At 35.3% G+C, this 25,829-nt stretch overlaps 1 protein-coding gene across 1 annotated transcript in view; it reads right to left on the reverse strand.

Moving 5' to 3' along the window:
- Positions 1 to 23,289, reverse strand: part of LOC111511545 (cytochrome P450 6A1) — a 38,679-nt gene extending 15,390 nt beyond the window's left edge. The window contains exons 1-5 of the mRNA XM_023167571.2: positions 22,992 to 23,289; positions 19,986 to 20,158; positions 15,435 to 15,597; positions 13,151 to 13,470; positions 12,899 to 13,091 (exon numbers count right to left, since the gene is read on the reverse strand). Of these exons, the coding sequence (XP_023023339.2) occupies positions 12,899 to 13,091; positions 13,151 to 13,470; positions 15,435 to 15,597; positions 19,986 to 20,158; positions 22,992 to 23,217 (1,075 nt within the window). The 5' untranslated portion in view covers positions 23,218 to 23,289. The remainder of the gene's footprint in view (positions 1 to 12,898; positions 13,092 to 13,150; positions 13,471 to 15,434; positions 15,598 to 19,985; positions 20,159 to 22,991) is intronic.
- Between the last annotated feature and the right edge of the window lie 2,540 nt (positions 23,290 to 25,829).

The raw sequence follows: 25,829 nt of genomic DNA on the forward strand, positions 1-25,829 counted from the left end.
AGAGGATAAATGGTTCAACTCTAGAAGTAAGTGACTACCGCCAGCAGTGCAGAGAATGTTCGAAAGAGATTATGTGTAATAATATGGGCATTTCAAGGAATATATGCATAAATTGCGTAGCGACTTGCGATACATTAGTCCAGCGATGTCTACAATGTGGTGAATATAGTGTGGATTGTTGGAACAATTTATGCAGTGCTTGTAGAAATGATTGGCAATTGTGTGAGAATGTCGGCCAATTTCACCCCAACAGAGATGTCCACTTTCGAGAGTGCTGGTGTCTAACCCATGAAGAGCGGATAGAGAGACGGAGGATTCATGGAAATCTTATGCTAACATACACATCTTGAAGTGATTTCAATATGTTGAATTTATGAAAAATAAAACCAATAGTTTACATATTACTTGCATCATTTCTAAGGTTATTATTCTATTTAGTTTTTAATAAATAAAACAATTTTAATACACTATTTTTTTATTTTTTATCTAATATTGAGTACAATCATGATAATGTCATTACACTAAAGAATTTTCATCGATCCATGAGTTGTGATCTTCAGAGAACCCCAGCCACTTTACATAGAGGCGATGTCCTTTTCTTTTTAAAACTCGCTCCACCAAATACGTATTGGGATCTTTCGTTTTATTCAACTCCAGCCCATAAAAACAGCCTTTGATTGGTTGCCCATTCACATCTTCTAATGCATAAGTTATAGGTTCTGTATTATTAACTTTCACAACTTTGAATATTTCAGCTGTAAAATTTGCTGTATAACCTTTATCGAATGCATTTTTATATTTGCTGATTCGAACACTATCCCCAATTTTAAATGTACTTTTTTTACGTTTCACATGTGGACTCTTAGATTTGGCATACATTGACAATTTAGTAGACTGTTTCACATCTGCAGGTTTCATACCAATCGTACGATGAACTTTGTTGTTATACTGACGAGTAATTCTAGGAAGAATGTTCAACCACTTGTAATGACCTTGAAGTGAAAACTCCTTATAAAGCCAACTCTTCAATGTTCTGATTACTCGTTCTGCAATTGCAGCTTTTTTTGTGCTGAATGTTGAGTAATGATTGATGTTGTGTTTCTTCATTAACGATGAGAATTTCGAATTATAGAACTCAGTACCATGATCAGATTGTAAATTTTTTGGAGTATATTTAGCATCTTTCAACACGCTTGCCATAGCTGCAGTAACTGAATCACCAGTTTTATTCTTCAACGGCCTTTGAATAACAGTTGATAACTATAAGGATGTACCTACATCCCTCATTTTCTTTAGAATATGATTGCATTTCCATCAAATCCATCTGCCACAAGTCAGAAAAACCCTTTATTATTGTCTTCCGACGGGGGAAATTTCGACGCGCCGGCTTGTGTATTTCTTCCACAACCTGCCATTTTGCATTACTCATATTACTGCTCTAAGACTTCTTCAAGATGATAAAGATGAGGAATCACTTTTCTACTGTTCAGGTGCAAGTGTAACGATTGACTATTAAACTTCAATGACTCGCTTAGTAAAAGTATCAACCAACTTAGCTATTACGTCAGTTCGCTTTTCCACATTACTCAATTGATCAGCTAATGCAGAAGTGATGAGTGCATTTTTGTCAATGATTATTTGCACCTCATTATGTTTTGAATCAATATGTTTTCCGATGTTACGTAGCGTTGATGCAATGAATTCTTGGAAATACTTCAGAGTTGTCTCATTGACTTTTCTAATGTGATCGTCAACATATCCTTTAGTAACAGAATCTTTACTGTCTACAGGTTCACCAACATTTTGAAACCGCTTATTCTGAATATCATAATCACCATTTGGTGTGAGAATGAATCCAACACCAGATCTTCCAACTATTGGTTTACTAACACCACCTCTTCTACGACCAAATTTATCAATTGTGGTATGCATAGTTAGATCGTTTGTGATCGACTGAGCCAGTTTCAAACATCATGTTCATGATATTGCGGTCAATAGACTAATCCTTCTTCACGTAATTCCTCAATTATGGCTAATATTTCATTATCATGTCCGGTATGTCCAGCCAGTCGTGAACTCCAAAGTAGTCGAAGGCGATCAATCAATTCTTCGAGTTCATTCCAATAAACATAATCTGTATGCTTATTTCTGATATATTTTTTCTGGGTGGGTATTTTGATCATGCCAGCACCTTCTCTACTAGGGTTTCCATTGGATAATAATGGTAGGATTATTTCTCTATATTTCTTCCAATTATTCGATAGAAGACCTTGTTTTCTCTCATTGTATTTATATGCAGCCTTTGTTAATTTGAGTATATCACCATATGTGGTCATATCGGAAGAGGGGATATTTCTCGATGGTACTTTCATGAATATCAAGTTATATAGTTTTGGAGTGCCCTGATAAGAGCCAATAGTTTTACCATTTTTCATAAACACAATTTTCTCATCGATAAATTCCACATCAGCTACTCCCATTTGTAAATTTCCCGTTTCAGTGTTCATGTGTACTCCAAAGACTGTATCGTAAGAGGGATTTCCTGATAGTAACTTTTTTATATGCTTTTGTACTTCATCACCATCATCGAATACATTAGGTGATTGTGAATCTAAAGTTGTCAATTGAGAGGTTTGAAGATCCTTCGAGGAAGCCCCTTCAAATTTCGGTTTCCACTCACTTTCAATTATAGTTTTGGCTGTTAATGGTGTAGCAGGCTTTGTTTTCTGCATCACTTGATTCATTTGAGATGCTCCTTCAGTATTGGCAGATATTACTTTCAAAGGTGTTATTATTGGCTCATAGATCCTCTCGAGTGCTGATTGATCACCTAGACGACTACTTTTGATATAATTGAATTTCTTCCGAACGGCATCCGTTGCTTCAATTAACTTTCTTTTTAAACATATTTCATCATCATTTTTTCCCTCCATAATTCACTCCAAGAATTTGTATAATGAAGTGTTATCTCCACTATCTAGCACTCAAGTGATTCAATTCTTCAAGAACGTCAAGGATATATGAAAGCGTCGAATCCTTTTCGATAACGTCCATTTACCACTTCTCGATCCTTATCAATTACTAAAAATCCATATTTATCTTCCCAACATCTCGCACACATATCTTGAAATTGCTTATATGTTACATATGGTGATACATGGTCGGAAAAAATATGATTGAGATTCATATCATCTTGTTTGAACATTACGATAAAATTTGCATTATCTCGTATCAATTGTTTCGGAACTCGTGAATATGTTTGGGCTAAATAGAAACAATCCACATTTTTATGACGACCCATACTGAAATATGATCGTATAACATCCTGTTTCTCGCACATAACATCATCAAAAATGAATATCGAATCAGGTTTGGCGTCTGAAGGCTCTACTATTTCACCTGCATTATTGGCAAAAGTGTAAAAACCCAACCCTTCGATTGGAGACAATACTTCACGTAAATACTCGTATTTAGGTTGATAAAGAGACTTTGAATAAAGATAAACATTTGCGAATCGTAATCCTAGAGGATGCGTTAGCAAAGAAATCATAACATTTGTCTTGCCACAGTTAGAAGGTCCAATAATCAGGCCGCGAATAGAAAGTGGAAGTAAAGATCCGTGACGTTGTTTGACACCGCTTCCCGATCCACCACCCACTTTTTCATCGAAATTATCGATGAAAAATTGCTGCTTCTGCTTCAATATGCGCATTGTATGACAGTTGGAGACTATATAAGCAGGGTTCCACATCGATTCCTTTATTTAAATAGGGGTTATGAGTCGATGCAGATCTACTGAATTGCATTCAAATAAAACTGGTAGAGGATTGATCAATTCCCTCATCAATAATCTACCATTTGAATTACACTTACCTGGCTATCAGTATTGCGGTCCGGGCACCAAATTGCAGAAAAGATTGTTGAGAGGTGATTCAGGTGTCAATCAGCTGGATTTTGCATGCAAAAAACACGATATTGCATATTCACAGAACCCCGATAATCTTGCAGCTAGACACATAGCGGATAAGGAGCTTGCAGAAAGTGCTTGGAATCGTGTCAAAGCAAAAGACGCTACTATTGGAGAAAAAGGAGCTGCTTGGCTAGTTACGAATATAATGAAAGGGAAACACCGATTTGGTATGGGTTGTGACTCATCTCCCAAGCAGTCACACATTCCGAAGAAAAAGCGTTCTATTAAGAAAAAAAAAGTTAAAAAAATATTGAAAGCTTCTAAGGTGATAGCTTTTGGTTCTGGGATCGTTCAGAAAGTGCGTGATGTTCTACACAAAGCGGGTGGAAGTGAATTTGTTGTCAAAAATTCTAAAAGAGCAGCTGAAATTGCACTCAAAGCAGCACGCAAATATATGAGGGCTGCAGGTGGGAAAAAGAAAATTCGCACACCGCGAATCATACCGATTCCTAAAATTGGTGGAATACTACCACTCATTCCAATTTTTGCTGGTTTATCAGCACTAGGTAGTTTAGCCGGTGCTACTGCTGGTATAACGAAAGCAGTTCAAGCAGCAAAAGCGAGTAGGGAGCAGTTGAGTGAGACAAATCGCCATAATAAACACATGGAGGCAATTGCTATAGGTAAACAAGGAAGTGGTATCTACTTGAAGCCTTACCGCAAAGGATTAGGAGTCTATTTGAAACCTCAAAATTCAAAAAACTCATAAATTTGCTACCTAAAAGAGCTCTCTCCAATATCGACCTCAACTATTACGCTAAGAAAATGACGATTCCATATTTTCGGGGGGTATATATGCGTGACGATTTACCAAAATCAGGACCACTCCGATATGAATCTGCCATAGTAAATTTGGATAGTCGACATGGTCAAGGGACACATTGGGTAGCATATAGAAAAAGGGGAACTTCGATAAAATATTTTGATAGTTTTGGCGATTTACCCCCTCCCAAAGAACTGATTCACTATTTTTATATGGGTTCGAATCCTATCAATACTATCACATATAACTATAAGCGTGAACAACGATTCAACACAGTATGGTGTGGCCATTTGTGTTTGAAGTTTCTTCAGAACAAGACATGGAGTTAACACCAGTACAGGATAGGGAGAGTATCAAGAGGATGAGTCATTCATTGATCGCATATTCCAGAGTACGCACTTTACAAAAAATGAGTAAAGAACAACTCGCTGATATGCCGAAAGAGGTGTTGATTGGGTGTGCATCACATGAAATTGCATCTGTATGGGATAAGTTACCACAAAACCTACAAAATGATATTGATGTCTTGAAGTATCAGTACTGTCAAGAGCATTACAATGATTCCAGCGGTAGCAGTAGTAATTCCGATATGAATGATGGTCCACCTACAAGAAAAATTTTTTGTTGTTATTGTAAAGTGAATGATGTGAATGTAGTCACACATAATGATATGGATAGACCACCGAAAAAGCGACGATTGGTCCACAATTTCTGCTGTCAGCAATAAAAAGACATGAATCATCGAAAATTCGTCAGTCATGTCACGCACGTTTTCATTGTCGGGATACTCTAGCGAGTTGAGTGCCAACTTCTACCCACCCATCGAATTGGATACCAATAGTAATTATGGTCTGGGATTACATGGTTTCTACTCCTACAATTCCATATTCAATGTAGATGCTAAGAATAATGTTATCGGCTATTCGAAGACAATTATCTCACCCCCCACTATTATAAAAATTCCACCTGGGGCATATGAAATTGATGAAATTAATAAGGTGATTCAAAGATTCATGAAATCCAAAGAAGTGCAACTAGAAAAAGGAATTGAAGAAAATATCGACGAAGTATTTCTCCTACGTGCAAACAACAACACTCTGAAATGTGAAATGCGATCGAAATATTACATTCATCTCAAACATGAAAACAGCATTGCTGAACTTCTAGGATTCGATGACAATGTTTTCAATTGTGGTGAAATACATGAATCAACATTGCCCGTGAATATCAATAAGGTGAGGATTATTCGTGTGGATTGTAATGTCACAGCTGGAGCATATTCGAATGGCGATGAAATCCATAGCATCTTTGAATTTGATATTGATGTAGAGCCCGGTTACAAACTCACCAAGGAGCCACAAAATATTATTTATATGCCAATCCGACCTGGTGGTCGTCAGTACCTCGACAATATCACTCTTCGCATATTGGATGATAATGGTAATCTGATCAATTTCAATGGTGAAAAAATAATAGTCAAATTGGAATTGATAAAGCTATAATAATCATCATTTCTCATATATTTATTCACAACATCGACGACAGTCATTAGTAACAATCATCGTTTCTCATACGTTGATTCAGAACATCGATGACTGTCATTAGTGTATCATAAAGAAAATGAGTAAAGGAAGCATCGATAAGTTTGGTCGCAGAAGTAAGGCAGTTTCAAATATTGTTTTGCGTGGGCAGCCTGGAGTTGGTTTCAAATTAACAACCGATGGAAACTTTGATATGGAAAATAAACGTTTGAAAAATATAGCAGAGCCTGAAGAGAGTACGGATTGTGTTAATCGAGGATATGTCGGTTTTTATATCTCAAAGATGAGAGGAGAATTAGATACTGATATTGACAAAATTAATTTGAAATTAGATGGAATAGAAAAATATTCCGTATCAGTGAGGGAAGATCTCATTACGCTTGGACTGAAATTAGTAGAATTTGTAAAAAAGTATGAGCATATGGATAAGGATATCAAATCGCTGCAATCTGATTTGAAAAAACAACCCTCGATAAGCATTCAAACGATCGAGCAAAAACGATGGTGAGCGATGATCATCTGTGAAAAAGTCAATATAAAGCTGAAGTTGATCAAATTGTTACTCAGTATTTGTTACTTCCTAACGCTGAGCAGGTGATATTCATTGATGGAACTATAAATTCTGCGATTATCGTTTCTAAAAATGGGGTTGTGCTTCAATAGTCAGCGATTGCCGCAGCGGCAGCAGTTGAGTCAGCATAATGTATTTGGTGGAGGCTATGATCATGTGCATTTAAAGAAGCGAAAATCCAGCAGTCGATTCATTCCACGTATATCTGCCAAACGGTCAAGATATAGAATAAGTGCTAGTAGCCTGAACTTTCTCAAATCTATTGGCTTGAAGGTGCGATATAAAAAATAGTAATAACATGGCAACAATCACCACAAGTGATAAATTGGAAGTGTTCGAGGAGCCCATGTTCGACCATTCCCTCATCAGCCTTCATGAGCATACATATAAGCCGTATGGTTCACCATATTACAAAAATTCAGATGAAATACGAATTCCAATCAATTATCAAGATCTCATACTCGATATTGCAGATAGTTACATTTATATCGAGGGGAAGTTCACACCATCTGATGCCACAAAGCGGTGCTACCTATCCAATAATGCTCTCGCCTTTCTCTTCGACGAAATTCGCTATGAAATGGGTGGTGAGCAAGTGGTTGTTGTTCGAAAATCCGGCATAACTACCACAATGAAAACGATGATATCATTCGGAAAAACGCATGCAAATTCGCTACTACCGATAGGATGGGGACTCGATGTGAATAAACAAGATATATTCGATCCCGTTAGCAATGTATTCAGTGGTAAATTACCCTTGAAGTATCTCATGGGTTTTGCTGAAGATTACAATAAGGGGATAATGAATGTGAAGCAGGAGCTCATTTTGATTATAGCTCGCTCATTCAAAAATTCATTCATTGGGGAAGTCGATGCAGATTTGGAAATCAATAAAATAGAATGGAGAATCAGGCACATTGTGCCGGAAGATCGACAGAAACTGAAACTATTGAATCGCATAAATAAAAATGGTAATAATGCTAAAGTGAAGGTGGCTTATCGTATGTGGGACCTTTATGAATTACCCACACTTCGTGATACATCCTCGGATATATGGGCGGTGAAGACAACCAGCAGCCTCGAAAGACCACGATATATCATCATCGGCTTTCAAAACACCGACCAATCCGAAAATATGTCAAAAGATGTAACGAAATTCACACATGTGAATATTAATAATATTCGACTATCTCTGAACTCTGAAGTATACCCATATGAGCGTTGGAATCTGGATTTCGACAAGAAGTTAGACTCATCAGCTTACTATGCATATGAAAACTTCCAACGTAGCTACTATTATAAAACTATGAGTGAACCGATGATGGATATTGGTAGCTTTCGCAACAACCCACTGTTCATTATCGACTGCTCCCATCAACCCGAAGCTATGAAGTCATCCACTGTCGACATCAAAATAGAATTCGAAACACGCAAGGTGAAGTTTCCAGCAAACACCAAAGTATATGCACTCATCCTCCACGATGCTGTTCTATCATATAATGCTCTTAATGGCTCTGTTCAAACTGGATTGTAATAAGATTGACATGTAATATGCTATGAAATATTCGATATTGATGAATAATAAAACACTCAATAATTATGTTATATCTTTTATTCACCAAACAATTAGATACAAACAAATATGGATTGAAACATTATTTTATTCACAAACATATACAACAGATTTCAAATATTTACAACACCATCATTTATCGCTTCTTCCAGTTGCGGGTTGGGACTCTGTGGTTCCAATTGATATTTCTCTATGATATTTTGCGGTAGGTAGGTGCATATGTCTTGAAGAAAATGTTTCAAGTCTGCTTCAATTATTAACTCACAGAACTCATCCAAATTTCTACTCCCATATGAATATTTATGACACAATGCCACACCGAGTTCATACTTCTCACTAAGCTCCAAAAGTTTTCGCACCTCTTCAGCATCGTAACATACACTCAAATCATAATTTGATGAATGTAGAGCATCAAAACTCAGATCAGCCATCTCCCAAGCCATTTTTCTTATGGCGGAATCCAAATCCACTGCTTCCGGCCACTCTTGGGCTGAATATTGCATCCACATATTTATAGAATGGTGAGTTCTGAAAATTCATAAATGGCATTCATTAGTTTGCAAATAATATAAAAAAAATACTCACTTGAAATCTGACTATGTCTATGAAGTGACCAAGTTGATACATATTTTATATTAATCTACCATATTTTCACTATTTACAAAAAAAATTCATAATTTCAAAATGTTCAATCTAAAACATTGAATTTCATCAATGATCGGGTTTTAGCACCAGGGTTTTAGCACCAGTTCGCAGGGTAATCCTGCGAACTTTGACCCATATAAGTAAGTGTGAATTTGGCTTTGGATGAATTCACTTCACGAATGAAGTCTTCTGGTAATTGCTCTGTGACACGTTTTGGAAGCCATGCTTTAAAAGGAGTATCACTTTCCTCATCCAATAAAACTACTTGAATTGATTTACCATATCGTGTGGAATACATTGACATTTTTTCAATTTTATATTCTTTATCAATAACCAGAGCGTTTATAGGTTTCTGCTCTAAAGCTTCACTTTGTTGAATTATAGAAAAATTAATTTTTTCAATGTCAAATTTCAAATTATCCATATTCATAAATATAGTGAAATTACGGTTAATTAAAATAAAATATATATTCACCTCACTGACGAAAACGCCCTCTCGGATGGGTTGATACTCGTTGTCTTCACTTTGGAATTCGACAAATACTTCTGTTTACCTATTTGGGTATTTTAGAGTGTCTAAACTGAATGTGGAAGCATGATATTCTGAACTTATATAGGAATTACCAACAAGGGAGGGGGCAACGCCGAACCCCACTGTTCAAGGTTATATTCTGTGCACGTCACGATTTCATTCAAGGTCAACATGCAATGCCATGGAGCAAGCTCAAGGTAGTCGAAGTGTCGAACGTCAAGGTCAAACCCCACACTCAAGGTCAAACACCGCATTCAATCTCATACTATGTGTACGACGTTCAAGGTTAGGTGACGTCATACGATATTCTGAACTTATATAGGAATTACCAACAAGGGAGTGGACAACGCCGAACGCCCACTGTTCAAGGTTATATTCTGTACACGTCACGATTTCATTCAAGGTCAACATTCAATGCCATGGAGCAAGCTCAAGGTAGTCGAAATGTCGAACGTCAAGGTCAAACCCCACACTCAAGGTCAAACACCGCATTCAAGCTCATACTACGTGTACGACGTTCAAGGTTAGGCGACGTCATTCAAGGTCGTGTGACGTCTCAAGGTCAAAAGGGGTGGGGGGAGGCGTTCAGTCGGCATTAGCACCCTACGGGGGGGTTCTATCCCCTCTGTTATGGAACCTTGTAATGGACGAGCTACTATGTCTCTTGGACCATAATGGGTATAAATCACTGGGCTATGCAGACGACTTAGTCATCTTAGTCCAGGGTAAATACTATAATGTAGTGAAGGGATGCATGCAGCAGGCCCTGAACATTATAACAAGATGGACCAAAGAAGAAGGGCTTAACATAATCCCATCCAAATAGTAGCATTCACCAAGAGGACTAAAACGGAGGGTCTCGGGTAAAACTTCGAGGTAAAGAAATACAAGTGTCGGGGGAGGTTAAATATCTGGGAGTAGTCCTAGATTCCAAACTGACCTGGAACCAACACTTGGACAGGATGAAGAGGAAAGCGGGGGTAGCACTGATGCTCGCCAGACGCACCTATGGAAAAACATGGGGGCTAAAACTAGACATGGTATATTGGCTATACACGATGGTGGTTGAACCCATGATAACATACGCATCTCTGGTCTGGTGGCCAAAGATGAAACAGGCGACCGTCATCAACATACTAGGCAAGGTGCAAAGACTTGCATGAGAACTACCACAACAGCTGCATTGGAGACACTACCTCTTTTACAGTTTGTGATAATGGGGGAGGCCAGGATGGAACAATTCAGACTGAAAAACTCACCGAACTACAAAAGATCGGACCGAACAGAAATTTCGGAACAAGTGGAGGAGCACATATTGAATATGTGCAGGGACCACATGACAACAAAGTACACTTTTAACACAAAATCATAAGTCGTGAAGAGTGGAAGACCATTAGTCATCTCGAAAACATGTTTGGAAAAAATAGTATACAGATGGATCGAAAACCAAACATGGAACGGGAGCTGGAATATACCGAGCGGATAGAAATCTAAACTACAGCTATCCGCTAGGACTATACACATCCGTCTTTCAGGCGGAAGCGTATGCTATCTTGCAGTGTGCAAGGCTTATTAAATTGAGACCTCAAAGAAATGAGCGGATCAATATTTTTACAGACTGCAAAAGTCCATTAGGGGCTCTGACAAACCCAAAGGTGACATCAAAACTGGTCTGGGAATGCCATGAAGAACTGAATGAACTTGAAACAGGAACAAATTAACTTTGTACTGGGTGCCAGGGCATTCAGGAATCACAGGTAATGATAAAGCTGATGAATGAGCTAGACGCGGATCATCAACTTCATATGTAGGTCCTGACCCAGCTCTGGGGGTACCAAAATCATTGGTACGAAACCAGATTAGGACATGAACCAATAAGAAGCACACAGAGTACTGGACAAAAGTACCTGGCAACAAACACACTAGAACCTTTATTAGGGAACCGTTCGAGAAAAGAACCGAAGAACTACTTCAATATAGTAGGGATCGGCTCAGAATAATTACAGGGTTACTAACCGGTCATTGTCCGCTTAGAGGACACCTGAATAAAATGGGGCTGTATAACGGAGACCTCAGCTGCAGATTATGCAACGAAGGGATAGAAACAGCTCTACACATCTTATGCGAATGTGAGGTACTGAATTACAGGAGGCAATATATGGACGTACAAAATTACGCCCAGAAGAATATGACAAACATCCAACACTGAACCTGTACAAACTAGTACACGGAACGAGACTGATGGAATGGGTGTTATGAGAAGATCGGAGAATAAACGCAATACGCCCAAGTGTTTTCTGTAGACTTGCGACTAAATGGACAAGTCGATGCACGCAGTGGACGCCCCAAAGAGTCTCTTACCGACGAAAACACCAAAAACGTTCATAAAATAATTTTTGATGACCGCAAAGTGAAGTTAGTCTAGATAGCTGAGGCTCTGAAGGTATCGAAGGAAAGTTTTGAATATTTGAATATGCAAAAGCACTCTTCAAAGTGGGTGCCGCGTGAGCTCAAAATCAACCAATATCAACAACGAATTGATGATTCTGAGCAGTGTTTGAGTGGACTGCACGTGATAAACCAACTCCAAAGTGGGCAAAGAATGCAACAGTCGACTGGTTAGGTTATGGTATCATTATTTTGGGATACGAATGGAAGGTATAATATCCATCAACTATCTTGAAAAGGGAAATACCATCAACAGTGACTTTATATAGCGTTATTGGCGTGTTTGAAGGACGAAATGTCGGAAAAACTGTCCCATTTGAAAAAAAAGAAAGTAATGTTTCATCAAGACGATGCGCCGTGTTATAAATCGATGAAAACGGTGGCAAAATTACATGAATTGGACTTCGAATTACTTCCGCATCCACCGCATTATCCAGATCTGACCCTCAGCAACTTTTTCTTGTTCTCAGATCTCAAGAGAATGCTCACTGGAGGAAAAATTAGCATCAATGAAAAAATTATCGGCGAAACTGAAGCCTAAAAGTACGTTTTCCTAGCGACGGATTTTTTACGCAGCAGGAACCGGGTTCGTCCTAATCGCGTCGGCAGGGGCGTGAACCTTATCACGCGGCGTTTTAATGTTTTCCTATAAGGCAAATCGTACTATGAAAATGAAATCGAAAAATTGTATGTCCACTATATTCATTAACCTACTTACTTTCCAGCCCAAATGTTATTTTCAAAGATTGTGACCTGAATTACTTTGACTTTTTCTTGATTATTTATTATCTTGAAGAGATTATTAGAATTATTATCATTATTAATATATTCACTTCAGTTTCATCTCACACTCACCTTCAACGACGGCATTCATATATTCCATTCCCATGAGTGCGTCATATGTGATCCGATTATCATTTTTCTTCATGCTCTCTTCTATTTCACGTCTAAGTTTGTTTTGAATTTCATGATTTTGGGACAATTCGAAGAGAGTCAGCGTAGCAGTTGTAGAGGACGTTTCGAATCCAGCGGCGAAAAATAAAAAAATCTATAAGTAAGGTTAATTACACGAGTTCTCGAACGCTACTGAAGAAGAAACTCAAATACCTGTCCTATAATCTCATCTATTGTCAGTTGATTTGTAGATCTCTTCATGTCAATCAACATTTGTAGAAAATCATTCCTTCTCAAATTATTATCTTCTCTATATTTCACAAGATCCTTAACAGTTCTGCAAAAGAATTTCGAAACCTCAGGTTGAATATTTGACACTCCAATCTTTTCACATAGTTTTGGAAAAGAAATAGTGAGAAAAATTTTTATTGTATCCATCAAGGTGAATTCGTCAAATAATTGTCTTCCTATGTTTCTGAACTCAGCGTTTGGATCCTTGAAACTGTTACAATTTAGTCCTAAGACAGCCGATCCTAAAATATTCGAAAATTCTTTCATTGACAAAAATGAAACCACTAATACATTTTTTTCGTTTTCAAATAGTTCTTATGACAGTTCCTACCAGTCAACAGAAATTTCTTGCAAATACTCACAACAAATCTCGGTTCATTTCAATGTTGAAGGATAAGTTTATTGGCGAAAATATATTGGTTAAACAAGCTAATAACGATGCCGACGTACTGATTATTGAAACAGCTATAGAGCAATTTAATTTAACAAATACAACTATTGTTGTTGGTGAAGATGCATTACTCGTACTTCTTACTGCTCGAACTCCACCTGAAAAAACTATTTTGTTTTCTAAAGCCAAGAAAAGCTCAAAGTGGAATCGAAATATATTCATCAAAAAATTTATCTACTTTTGCAAAGAGTCAAAATCATATACTATTTTTACACGCAATAACTGGCTGTGATACGACGTCTACATTTTACAGGAGGGGTAAAGCAACAGTCTTTCTTTAAAATATTTGAAAAACAAGATTTGGTTCAATGTGCTCAACAAGAAATTATCACCAACGGGATTCAGCTTCTTCTTTCTATGTAGATCGCTCTGAAAAAACCACCTATTTAGATAAGTATCGATATGCATGTTTCATAAAAAAACACTAAAAATAAGAAAAAGGTGCAATTAGCTTGTCTTCCTTCAACCTCAGTTGCTGCTCATCAACATCTTTTCCGGGTATATTACCAAGTTCAAGTGTGGCTTGGTTATCAGCTAGACCCAAAAGACTGGGGTTGGAAGTTGGTCGACAATTCATTAGAACCTATTCAGACTTTACTGTCACCTGCGCCGGAAAAACTGCTGAGCATAATTTTTTGCAACTGTAAAAAGGGATGCATCGCTAAATGTGGTTGTAAAAAAGTTGTACTGTTGTGTTCTTTGGCATGTACACATTGTCAATTCCAGTCATGCTGAATCACTAATAGTGGAGGATTCATTTGATACCATCGAGGAAACATGCGATACATCACCTACACCCAGGATGAACATCAAGAAGATCAAGAAGAAGAAGACCATGAAGAAGGTTATGACTTAGATGAATAAATTTTTAAATTTTTTTAATTTCAATCGTTTTTATAATTTCCAACCCTTCCTAATAAATTTCATTATGCAAGTTTTCAATTTGACAGAATCCCAACAGACATGTAGAATAGGCCTACTGGGGAAACCACGTTAAAAAAATGCGCTAAGTACACTACCTCATAGGTGGCGTGAAAACGTGTGCATATAATGACCATTACAAGTTTTACAACTTTTTGACTCATCGTATCTCAGAAACGGTGGCTCTAAGAAAAAAAGTTTCGAAACATTTTTGTAGAGAATTTTATGATCTGCAATTTTTCTCTGAAGTTATTTTATGATAAATCTCACCATTTTCCTTAAAATCGCGAAAAACCTATTTTTTTCAAGAGTTTTGACCTTTGACCTCGAATAATTTTTTTTCCAGGCATCGCAATCATTCGGAATTTCAAAATCTTATTTTTAACTATGTTTTGAACAATTACACTCGTTTGCAGCTTGTTGTAAATGTATGTACCTTCCAATGTCCAGATTGACCGGATTACCTGTTGTTAACAAATCCACATAAATCGGCGGAGAAAACATTCAATCCCAAAAACACAATTTTCCAACAATTCGAGAAATTTGGTTTATCAAAACCCTATCATTAAGTGTTGGTTAAGTTTGAAAATTTCAGAAACCATTACTCGTCTACTAGATACAGTTAATGAACGATGAAAATATGATATATTTACCCATTTTTCGAATGTTTTTATAGTTAGCATGCTTTTCAGTTGTTACGGTGTTATAATAGATTTTTGGAAACCTTGTTTTATATTCAAATGTATCATTTTGTCTCCAAAAATCATTTGCCTATAAACCATCAGCACTCGATAGTTCTCAAATTCTGAAGAATGAAATAAAATTTGCTCTTACCAATTACATCAGTTGTAAAACATGCCATAACTTCGAGCATTTTCACGTCGCTGTTTTCAATCGCATTCTGCTCCAAACTGGCTGCCATTTCATCTGCGCACTTTGACATAGTCTCCAAAAATTTTCTCATTTTTGCAGAAGTGAACAGAGAAGTTGATTTTGCCTGAAAAACAAATTTTCATTGAAATAATATCCGACACAAACTCTGCTCCCAACGACTGAAATGATTTATTATATGCCTGGAATTCCAGTTCAACTTTTAGTTAAAATTATATCATTTAATGAATATAAATACTAAACATTCTCTCCCGCAGTAATTGATTCGAATGAAAGAAATTACTTCAAATTTGATTATTCTTGGGAGACTTCTCTTTGATTACATCAAGTATGCAAAGTGTAGACACAGCTCGTTTGAATGTTGTTCCAGAAGCTGTAACAACATCAACCACTCTGATTTTGCCATCCTTTCCAGGGTGAACATTTGTAATTCTTCCTTTCAGCCAAATGTTCCGTGGACTACTGGGGTCATAAAATAAGACAGTATCTCCTATATTGACATTTCTTCTCTGCTGGTGCCATTTACCTCGTTTTGCTGGAGATGGTAGATATTCTTTAGCCCACCTTTGCCAAAATAAATCTGTGAGCTTTCGTGCTGCCTTCCATTTTTTCAATAAACACAAATCCCTTTCATCAGTTTCAGCACAAGATAACGCTGAATAACAAGTTCCAATCAAGAAATGATTTGGAGTTAAAGCCTCCATATCATCTGGATCACTGGGTACATGGGTAAGTGGTCTCGAGTTCAAAATATTCTCCACTTCTACAAATACTGTCCTTGAAACTTATTCCTGGGGATATCTTGTTGTAAGAACTTCCGACACATTTTTCTTGATGGAGTTCATCAAACTCTTCCATGATCCACCAATGAAAGGAGCTAATGGCGGGTTGAAAAACCACTTCACATTTTTCAGCGTACAAAATTCCTTTATTTTATTTTGGTCAAACGATTTCAAACCTTTTTGGAGTTCTCTGTCACTTCTTTTAAAATTCCCTTCATTGTCACTATAAATATCTTGCGGAAAATCTCGTCTACTACCAAATTGTCGAAAAACATGAATGAAACCATCCGTGCTCAGGTCGTGTGCAATCTCTAAGTGAATTGGTCTTGTCACCATACAAGTGAATATCACCCCATATCACTTCTCGCGACTTCTCTTGACCGAAACTAAAAGAGGTCCAAAATAATCAACTCCTGTTCTTATAAAAGGTCTCACTGTTCGTTCTATTCTACATGTTGGAAGCTGTCCCATAATCGGAGGTTTCGGCAAAGATTTCCTGTTCTTACACTTTTGGCAGTTTGCCCAGCAACTGCGGATAGCTTGTCGCATTCGTAGTATCCAACACTTTTGTCTCATGCTATTGAATACAGTGTCCTGTCCATAGTGATTGAACTTCTCGTGATAATGAAATAGAAGCAGTTTCGTAATTTTGTGTTTCGGGTCTAAAATTATCGGTTTTTCACATATTCATCCAAAAGTTTGGAATTATCCAATCTTCCACCCAATCTGATCTAGACTTCTTCATCAAGGAAACAATCCAATGTATACAGGCGACTCGTATTGTTCACAATGCCATGAGTTCTCAAAGATTTCAATTCTTCATTAAATGTTTCCTTTTGACATCTGCTAAGAAGATTTTTTTCAGCTTGATTTATTTCTGATACTTCCAATTCACCTGAAGTTTTTGCTCTTGTTTCACAATTTTGTATGAATCTATATATCCAAGAGGTTGGATATATAGAGAATTTATTTGGATCATTCATTACTACCTTTTATTTATCGTTTATATCTACATGACCACTACATTATTTTCTTCCATGTCTACTTTTTGTCTATTATTATTTGTACTGAATTTTTCTTCAACAGGCCAAAATTCTGAGTCATGTACAAAAATGCTGGTCCCTTTAACCATCTACTGTCAGTAGAAAAATCCATCTTCGAATACTGCTTTGTTGCTTCATCTGCCACGTTTTCTTTTGTTCCAACATATCTCCAATCACAAGTATTCGTGAGCTCTTGAATTTCTCCCAATTGCGCTACAAACATTTTAAAGCGTCGAGCTTCCGACCGAATCCAATGTAATAATGTTTTCGAGTCAGTCCAATATATTGTGTCATCAATTTTCAAGTTCAAAACGCTTTTTAAGCTGGACCCCAGCCGTGATCCAATTAATGCTGACTGAAGTTCAAGACTTGGTATAGATAGTGGTTTTATTGGTGATACTCTGGTACGTGCGTTTAAAAAACAAACTTTAATGCCATCTTTTCCAGAACATCTCAAATATGCGACACTTGCATACGCATTTTCAGAGGCATCACAAAAGATATGAAGCTGAATTTCAGAATATTGTCTTGGCGGTTTAAATTCATACAAGATAATTCAATGTCAGTCAAAGTTTTTTTTTATTCTCCTTGTTTAAGTTACAACTGAACATCAATCTAAATATAACTATATACAGGGTAAATCAGAGAGTAAACAAATAATAATGAATATTAATGCTGAACATCAATTAATTCTCCATTTCAAAAAACTGTTTTCAGTTTCATCGATATTGAAGGAATAATGAACCAAATGAACTGAATACATTTTTTCAATAGAAATACACTGAAAGCTAAAGCTGAATTTCAGAATCGGACCTATCCATTTCACAATATTGTCTCATACAAGATAATTCAATGTCAGTCAAAGTTTTTTTTATTCTCCTTGTTTTTTTCCTAATTTTATTTTTAATTGTTTAAAATCGATTTTTTTATATTTCGATTGTTTAAATAATTAGTTGAGAAATAATTTTGCTTTCAAAAATCATAATTTACACTTTTAAATAGTTTGGCAAAAACAATTTCTTTTTATTTATTATTCTATTGTTTATTAGTTTAACAATTTGTTATAAACAAATATTGACCAACGTTATATTTTTTCTGAAGCAGAAAAAAATTATAAAAACAGCTATTTATGAGAAAGTGCCATAAAAAATTATATTATAATAAATAAAAAAAATTATGCCACTTTTTATATATAGCTGTTTTTATAATTCTTTTCTGCTTCAGGAGAACAATATGATGTTGGCCAATATTTGTTTATGACAAATTGTTGAACTAATAAACAATTAGATAATAAATTTAAAAAATTTTAAACTATTTAAAAGGGTAAATTATGATTTTTGAAAGCAAAATTATTCCTTATAATTATGAAAAACATTTTTTTAAATCATTATTATTTCTAGACAATCAAATAGCGAAAAAAAAATTCAAAAATATTGAATTTCTCTATTTGTTTAAAACAATTTAATAAACAAGTTACGTAGAAATTTTCATATCTTGTGTTAATAACTGCTATTGTTTAATGTGAAAACAGACATAGCTAAATATCAATTGAAAAAAAATTATCAACAATTTTTCGATATTTCATTTTGCAATAGTTATAAAAAATCATAATTAACACATTAATAAATTTTTATGAACTTTTATCGCAGGATCGTATGAAGTATATGTATCAAAAGGGCACCACGAAGTTTAAAATTTATAGGCTAATTATTTATACATTTCCCCATTATTTATGCCAACGGAGATTGGAAAAAAAATTGTTAGTTAACAATTGCATAACTTTTTGAAAATGGTGACAAAACTTTTTTTCTATGGGATTCGATTCATTCAAATGTTAAGAAGTTACTAAATTTTTTTCAAATTTCTAAAATGACAGTTTATGTTATCACCTAGTGATCATCTTCAAGAGGAGGATCAAATCCGAAGAGGAAGATCCTCTTGAAGATGATCACTTGGTGATCGAAACACGTATCGAGGTGTTAAAGTAATGGTTGAAGATGATCACTTGGTGATCAAAACACATGTCGAAGTGTTAAAATACCGGTTTGGTGTTGGGAAAAACCTCCAGTAATATTCAAAGATTACGTTGATGAATAAAGCCGATTTTGAATAAAAAACGTGTTTTTTCAGTCAAATGAAAACTCGATTTATTTTGTATAACATTTATATAGTTCCAAAATTATAATGCAAAACTTGAAAAACCAAACAAAAATTACATTTTCCAATAAAACTATTCGGTTTACAAGGAATTGGAATTGAAACTTCTTATGAATAATTTTAAATGCAGCAACTACAGTATTGTGCAAGATGACATCACAATATTGTCGATTGCTGTTCAATTTTTAATGAACGTAATGAGCCATATTTATTCAGCATATTTCATGTCAAACCCATTCGATTGTATGCAAGTAACACATTGTAATATCAAAATGCATTTTTGAATTACTTTATATTCAACATTTCTGATTATTGAAAACACATACATGTATATGAATCTGACTGGATTGATCTTTTCTCATTAAATAATGATACATATGAAAAGCAAAAGTTGAAAGACAAACATGACTTCTACATTTTTCCAAATTATCTATTATCTGCCTTCAGAAAAAAATTTAATAAGAATTACATACGACTCCTACTCGATGATTTTTTCATAATGAAAAGCATACCCTTGCAGTTTTCCATTCGAGCCCATCCTGGGAAAAAAGGTGAACAGTTGTGGGGTCACTCGAAGTCTTGTATATGCCCCTTCCCATGAAATAAAAAAAATCACTTGTTAAAATGTCTTTGGCGATGTCCGGATCCACGATAACCAATTGAGGATCGATCCCAAAGAATACACCTGAAACAAAAATAGTTGTGCCAATATTGCCTCCAGGGTGGGAGTCGGAATAATGATTAATATTCCGATCAGCTGCTTCAGCCCGTTGTGCATCGTCAGTACAGGCAGTCCTCGATTGAAGACAAAATGTGAGTAACCAAGGAAAGTACTTAATAAAAATAACTGCGTAAACAAAAACAAGACATAAGTGAAACCACCTATTGGGGTGACACCCAAGTCAACTTGCCAAGTTTTTGACCAATCAACTGACAACTGTGGTAGCAGAAACTTAGGAAGCTATCCTGGAGTAGCATCGGAAAACGAATCTACATGTTTTTAGAAATGATATAAAATCGAGAAAGGTTAACGCAGTCAAGTTGCTATAAAATGATTCAATGAAAATCAAAAGATAAATAGATAAGTACTATTCTGATCATTCCCATATTGATTTCGATTCAAGAGCCACCGATAGACAGTTGTTTCAGCTGTCACGTGTCACGTTGTTTGTCCGCGATGGACTCCTGAACTACTTAACCGATTTCAATCAAATTTACACATCGTGTGCAGTTTGATCCAACTTGAAAGATAGGATAACTTACATCTTAATTTATAGTCGCAATATTATTTTATTGCAAATTATTTATCTATTATTTGACATTCACGATTATCTGTTAACTCCAAATGATTTTTACAGCTGACCATATCTGTTGATGGGATTGAGTAAGTAATCAATAGATGGCGCTGCTATGTTAAACCTATAAACGTGTCATACAAGCTACAATTCAATAACATAACCACCACGTGTTGTTGAGGCTAAAGTATAACTTAAATTTATTTTGTATTAAACGAAATACCGTGAAATTCAATTGTTTTTACTTTTTAAATGTTTGGTGTTAGCAAAGCCGGCCACGTTATCACATAGTTAAAAAAGTCAATTAATATTTCTATGAGAAATTTATATGAGAAAAAAAAATTTTAAAACCCGCATAGCTCTTCATAAAAGTAATTGTAAAAATTTAAAATGAAATTCTTGTACTCTCACACAACACGTTCTAGATAATGATCATTCAGTCAATTATACTAACACCAAAATTATCAATTTCGAACCAGATTCAAATAAAAGGCAATTTCTGGAAATGGCTGAAATCAAAATCAAAGAAAACAATATCAAGAAAAAGACAGACATCGACAACCTCAGCAAAATTTATTCATTTCTAACAAAAAATATAAATATGAATACATCCTGTAATATTAACACAATATAAATCACCATGATGAATGACAATAAAAAATTAGAAAAAGTATTTCACATTATTCAATGTCAAAAAGTTGTCATTTTGATGTTCGAAATTGAAATTTCCAAATTGAATATACTCACATAGCACAGGTATGCTGTTTTATCCGTTATTAGCAAGGATTTAACACGGTTATAGAATTCATTTTCGGATTTCAGATTTTTAATCGAGGATGGCAATTCATTATACAGGATGACCCCATTATATAAGGGTGATTTTTGAAATTTAGCTGTCCTGTGGAGGGGTATTCTCAGTTGATCAGCGTGACGTGTATAAAAATTGTGAGAGGATCCATTAGTTGTGAGAGTTGTAAGATTTTTTCTAATAAAAACTACACATTTAAAAATATACAGTGCTGGGACAGACATCAATTTCATTCTCATGAACACTGGTTTACAACTTTCACGATATTCCATGTCAAAAATTAGTCTCAGAATACGTTTCTGTCCTATAAATACCCTATTGAAATCCGAACCGCATCCCCAAGACATGATGTTCAGGGAAATATGTGAAAAAGCCATTGCATAATAGATGCTTATCAGACTTTTCTGATCTACATAGTTTTTCATCTGCTTTATTGCAAAAAATGCTTTATTGAGTTTCTTGCAGACACTATCAATATGAGAGTTCCAATTCAAGGCTTCATCCACAATTGTTCCTAAAAATTTTTTCTATTTCCTATTTATTCTAATTAGACCGAATCCCCGAAAAACTACACTAATATATATATATATATATATATATATATATATATATATATATATATATATATATATATATACATATATATATATATAATACATACATATATATATATGTATATATATATATATATATATATATATATATATATATATATATATATGTGTGTTATATATAACGGCTGCAAGATGTACAACCACCTTCCAAATTATATCAAAAATATACAGTCCAACACTGGCTTCAGAAAAACTGGGGAAAGAGTTCTTTCCGATAGATCCTATTATAATTTGGAAGAATAATATGCGGATATAATAGACTAATAATAAATATACCAAAACTTTACATTTTGAAATCATATACGTACTATTATTTGTTATATTTCAAATTTTAAATGAGTGACTGATTGCTTTTCAACAATTCAATTTTATAAAGTAGTGACTACGTATACTATGTATACTAAGTAAATAATTATCTAAATTTTATTCATATAATTTAATTTAATTGTTATTCTTTGATAATAAAGCATATTTTTATTGATTAATTGATTGATTTTATACATATATATATATATATATATATATATATATATATATATATTCGACGTTTCGGCTCCCAGTTTGGAGCCATTTTCAAGAATTTGATGTGACTTGACGCCGGGGCCTCAATCTGCTTACTCCCCAGGTCTCGTCGCCAATTTTCTCTAAGGTCTCAATATGCCTACTCCTTAGATTTAACTCAACAGTTCAATCTAAGGAGTAGGAGTATAACATATTGAAAATAGCTTTTGATAGTTATCAGCACTCGGTTTGGTGACTCGGTATATGCAGTTTATTTCATTGATTAAGAACATTACCTACCTCCGATCTTGCATCCAATCTTTGTGAATTCATCGTAAAAATATTTGGATATAATTCCAAGGGATACTCCTTTGGGAAAAATGGAGGTGTTATTTCCCAATGGAAATGTCGGTTTCAAATATGGAACATTTTTTCTTTTCCAATATCCATATCGATAATGCACAAAAATTGTTACTGATATACTCAATGTTCCTAGAAATATCAATAATTCCAAAAGATAATTCATCGTTATTGAATTTTAACACTTTATTGTAGACAAGGGAGAACTTTACACTCACTCTTTCAAGTGAAATCAATGTTATGACAATAACAAAAACAATATGAATTGGCAAAATAACTAAAAATAGAATACTTCTAAACCGTAGTCAGAAACGGCTCAGGGAAATTTCAAAGCCACGGGTATAAGTTGGTAAAAACTCTTGATGAAGTGATTTTGGTATATTTCAATGGAATTACTTATTTGTTTGGAAAGTACTTTTTCTTCCGTATAATTCAATACTCATGTGAAAGTTTTTTTCGGTAGGGCTTTTCGTTCCAGTTTGGGCTACCTATCGGGCGTGTCCCCAAGTGGCGAGTAGGGGAACGGCCAGGGGACTGGGGGCCCTATCCGGAAAGCCTTACGTGCGGGATCGCCGAGGCCTGGTCAGTGGCAGAAATATGTAGCGTGAGGGAAACTAAAACTTCCAAAAGCCTTTGCGAAACATGCCACCATGGACCAGTCTACCCAAGCTAAAGTGTAAGGAATCGTGCATGCAGCTGAATGGCCGCAAGGTGGTATGGGGTTACGAACGATCCCCTTGGGGAATCGGGCGAAACCTCATTGTCATCATCCTTTCTCTGATAATGCGAGGCTCTGCCAGAGGTGACCAACTCTTCCCTTGCTACTCGTGGGAACACACATATACAGTGTGACCCATTTAAAATGGAACCACCCCTGTAGAATGTGCATTTTTCAATCAATCTCAATTTTTTTTTATTGAAATATTAAGCATGAAAAACTGTATCTTGACACTAACTTTCACAATTTTAATTTCATTTCCAAGGCACTCTATGATTTTTTTTGTTTGTCAAAAACGGCAAAAGTTTATTAGGCAATTTTTGTTTTCAAATTTGACTACACCACTGGATTCGTAGTCGTTATAAATCAAAACTGTCAAATTTTCATTAAAACATATTTGTTAACAACGAAGTTACAACAACTTCAATTTTGGAAACAAAGTAGTTGTTTGTAATTTTTATTCAGATTATAGACATATTTGAGATCTGACAACACTGTCATCACCAAGTAGAACACCAGTGAATTTGTACAGTGAAAATCCGAAGTCAACAGCTCAATGCGTTCTACAGTTATAACTCCTGAAAATATGGTAATGTGAGAGATTTGTGGTGCAAGCGTTTTGTAATAAAAATCTGACTACGCCACTGGATTTGTGGATAATATTCCCTTAAAATCATTCATTTGAGTGTAGGTTACGAGAAGTGTATTCTAGAATAACAGAAAATTAAAAATTCATTTTCAAGTTATGCAGTACTTAGTACATTTTTCCGCATAGCCGCTAAAATCAAATTGATTTAAAGCATGGAACTCATTTATTCAATAATAAAACAGAGAGCAGGACAAAAATTGTTCCCTGTAAATTCTTCATAACTCAGCTAAAACAATCTTTCAGAGGAGATATCAATAATTTGAGGAAGCTGAACTCATTATGCAAAGGTTTTATAATAAATCAACAGTAGGCTGTGATTTTGACAGTTAATCATAAATAAAATAATAGTTGTTAGTTACGTGCATTTAATAATGGCTTTGCAATTATCATTAGAAGAAAGAATTGAAATTGTGAGAATTTCTGGGGACAATTATCATGGGGAAAGAGAAGCAGCTAGGATATTTAATCACAGACATCCAAATCGACTGCCCATTGACAGAAGCACCGTCAGTAAAATTAACAAAACATTTAAAGAAACCGGTGCAGTCAGCAAACATATTTTAAAAAATAATCACCGAAGAAGAAATTTAAACGAAGGTGCTGTTTTAGATTATTTTAGAAACCACCCAAACAGAAGTTTACGAGTCGCCAGTTTGGATTTAAACTTACCGAGAGAGACTATTCGACGATGTCTTAAACAAAACAAAATGAGAGCATTTAAACCTAAATTTCTTCACTCTTTAAAGGCAGGTGATGAAGTGAAACGTATGGAATTTTGTTTGTGGGCACAAGGCGAGTACCTGAATACAAGAAATTTTTTAAACTGCATAACGTTTAGTGATGAAGCTTCTTTCAGCACCAATGGGGTAGTTTCATCGCAAAATGCTCGGTATTGGGCTACGGAAAATCCGCACTGGATCATAAATTGTAAAAGTCAATATTCCGAAAAAGTTAACGTTTGGTGTGGTATAGTACAAAATAGAATAATAGGTCCATATTTTTTTGATGGAAACATAAACGGGCAAAATTTTTTGGAATTTCTAAATAACCAATTATCGGACGAAATAGATGAAATGCCTCTTGCGGAACAAGTAAATTTATATTTTCATCTCGACGGCTGTTCCGTGCACAATTCGAGGATTGTTAAAGAGTGGCTAAATAACCAGTTTCCAAATCATTGGATAGGACGAGGTAGTGACTTAATTGAATGGCCAACTAGATCGCCTGATCTAACAATATTAGACTTTTTTCTGTGGGGTATTCTGACACAAAAAGTATACAGAACAAGACCAACGAATCGAGCTGAACTCATGCAAAGGATACGACAAGCTTGTGCCGAAATTACAGTTCAACAAATAAGAAATAGTGTAAACAATATTCGGAAGAGATACGATGAATGTATTGAACTTAA

The sequence above is a fragment of the Leptinotarsa decemlineata genome, unplaced genomic scaffold (assembly GCF_025532065.1).
Source record: "Leptinotarsa decemlineata unplaced genomic scaffold, Ldec_3_MD MMD2_tig00000505_RagTag_RagTag, whole genome shotgun sequence".
In the NCBI taxonomy this organism is placed as follows: Eukaryota; Metazoa; Arthropoda; class Insecta; order Coleoptera; family Chrysomelidae; genus Leptinotarsa; species Leptinotarsa decemlineata.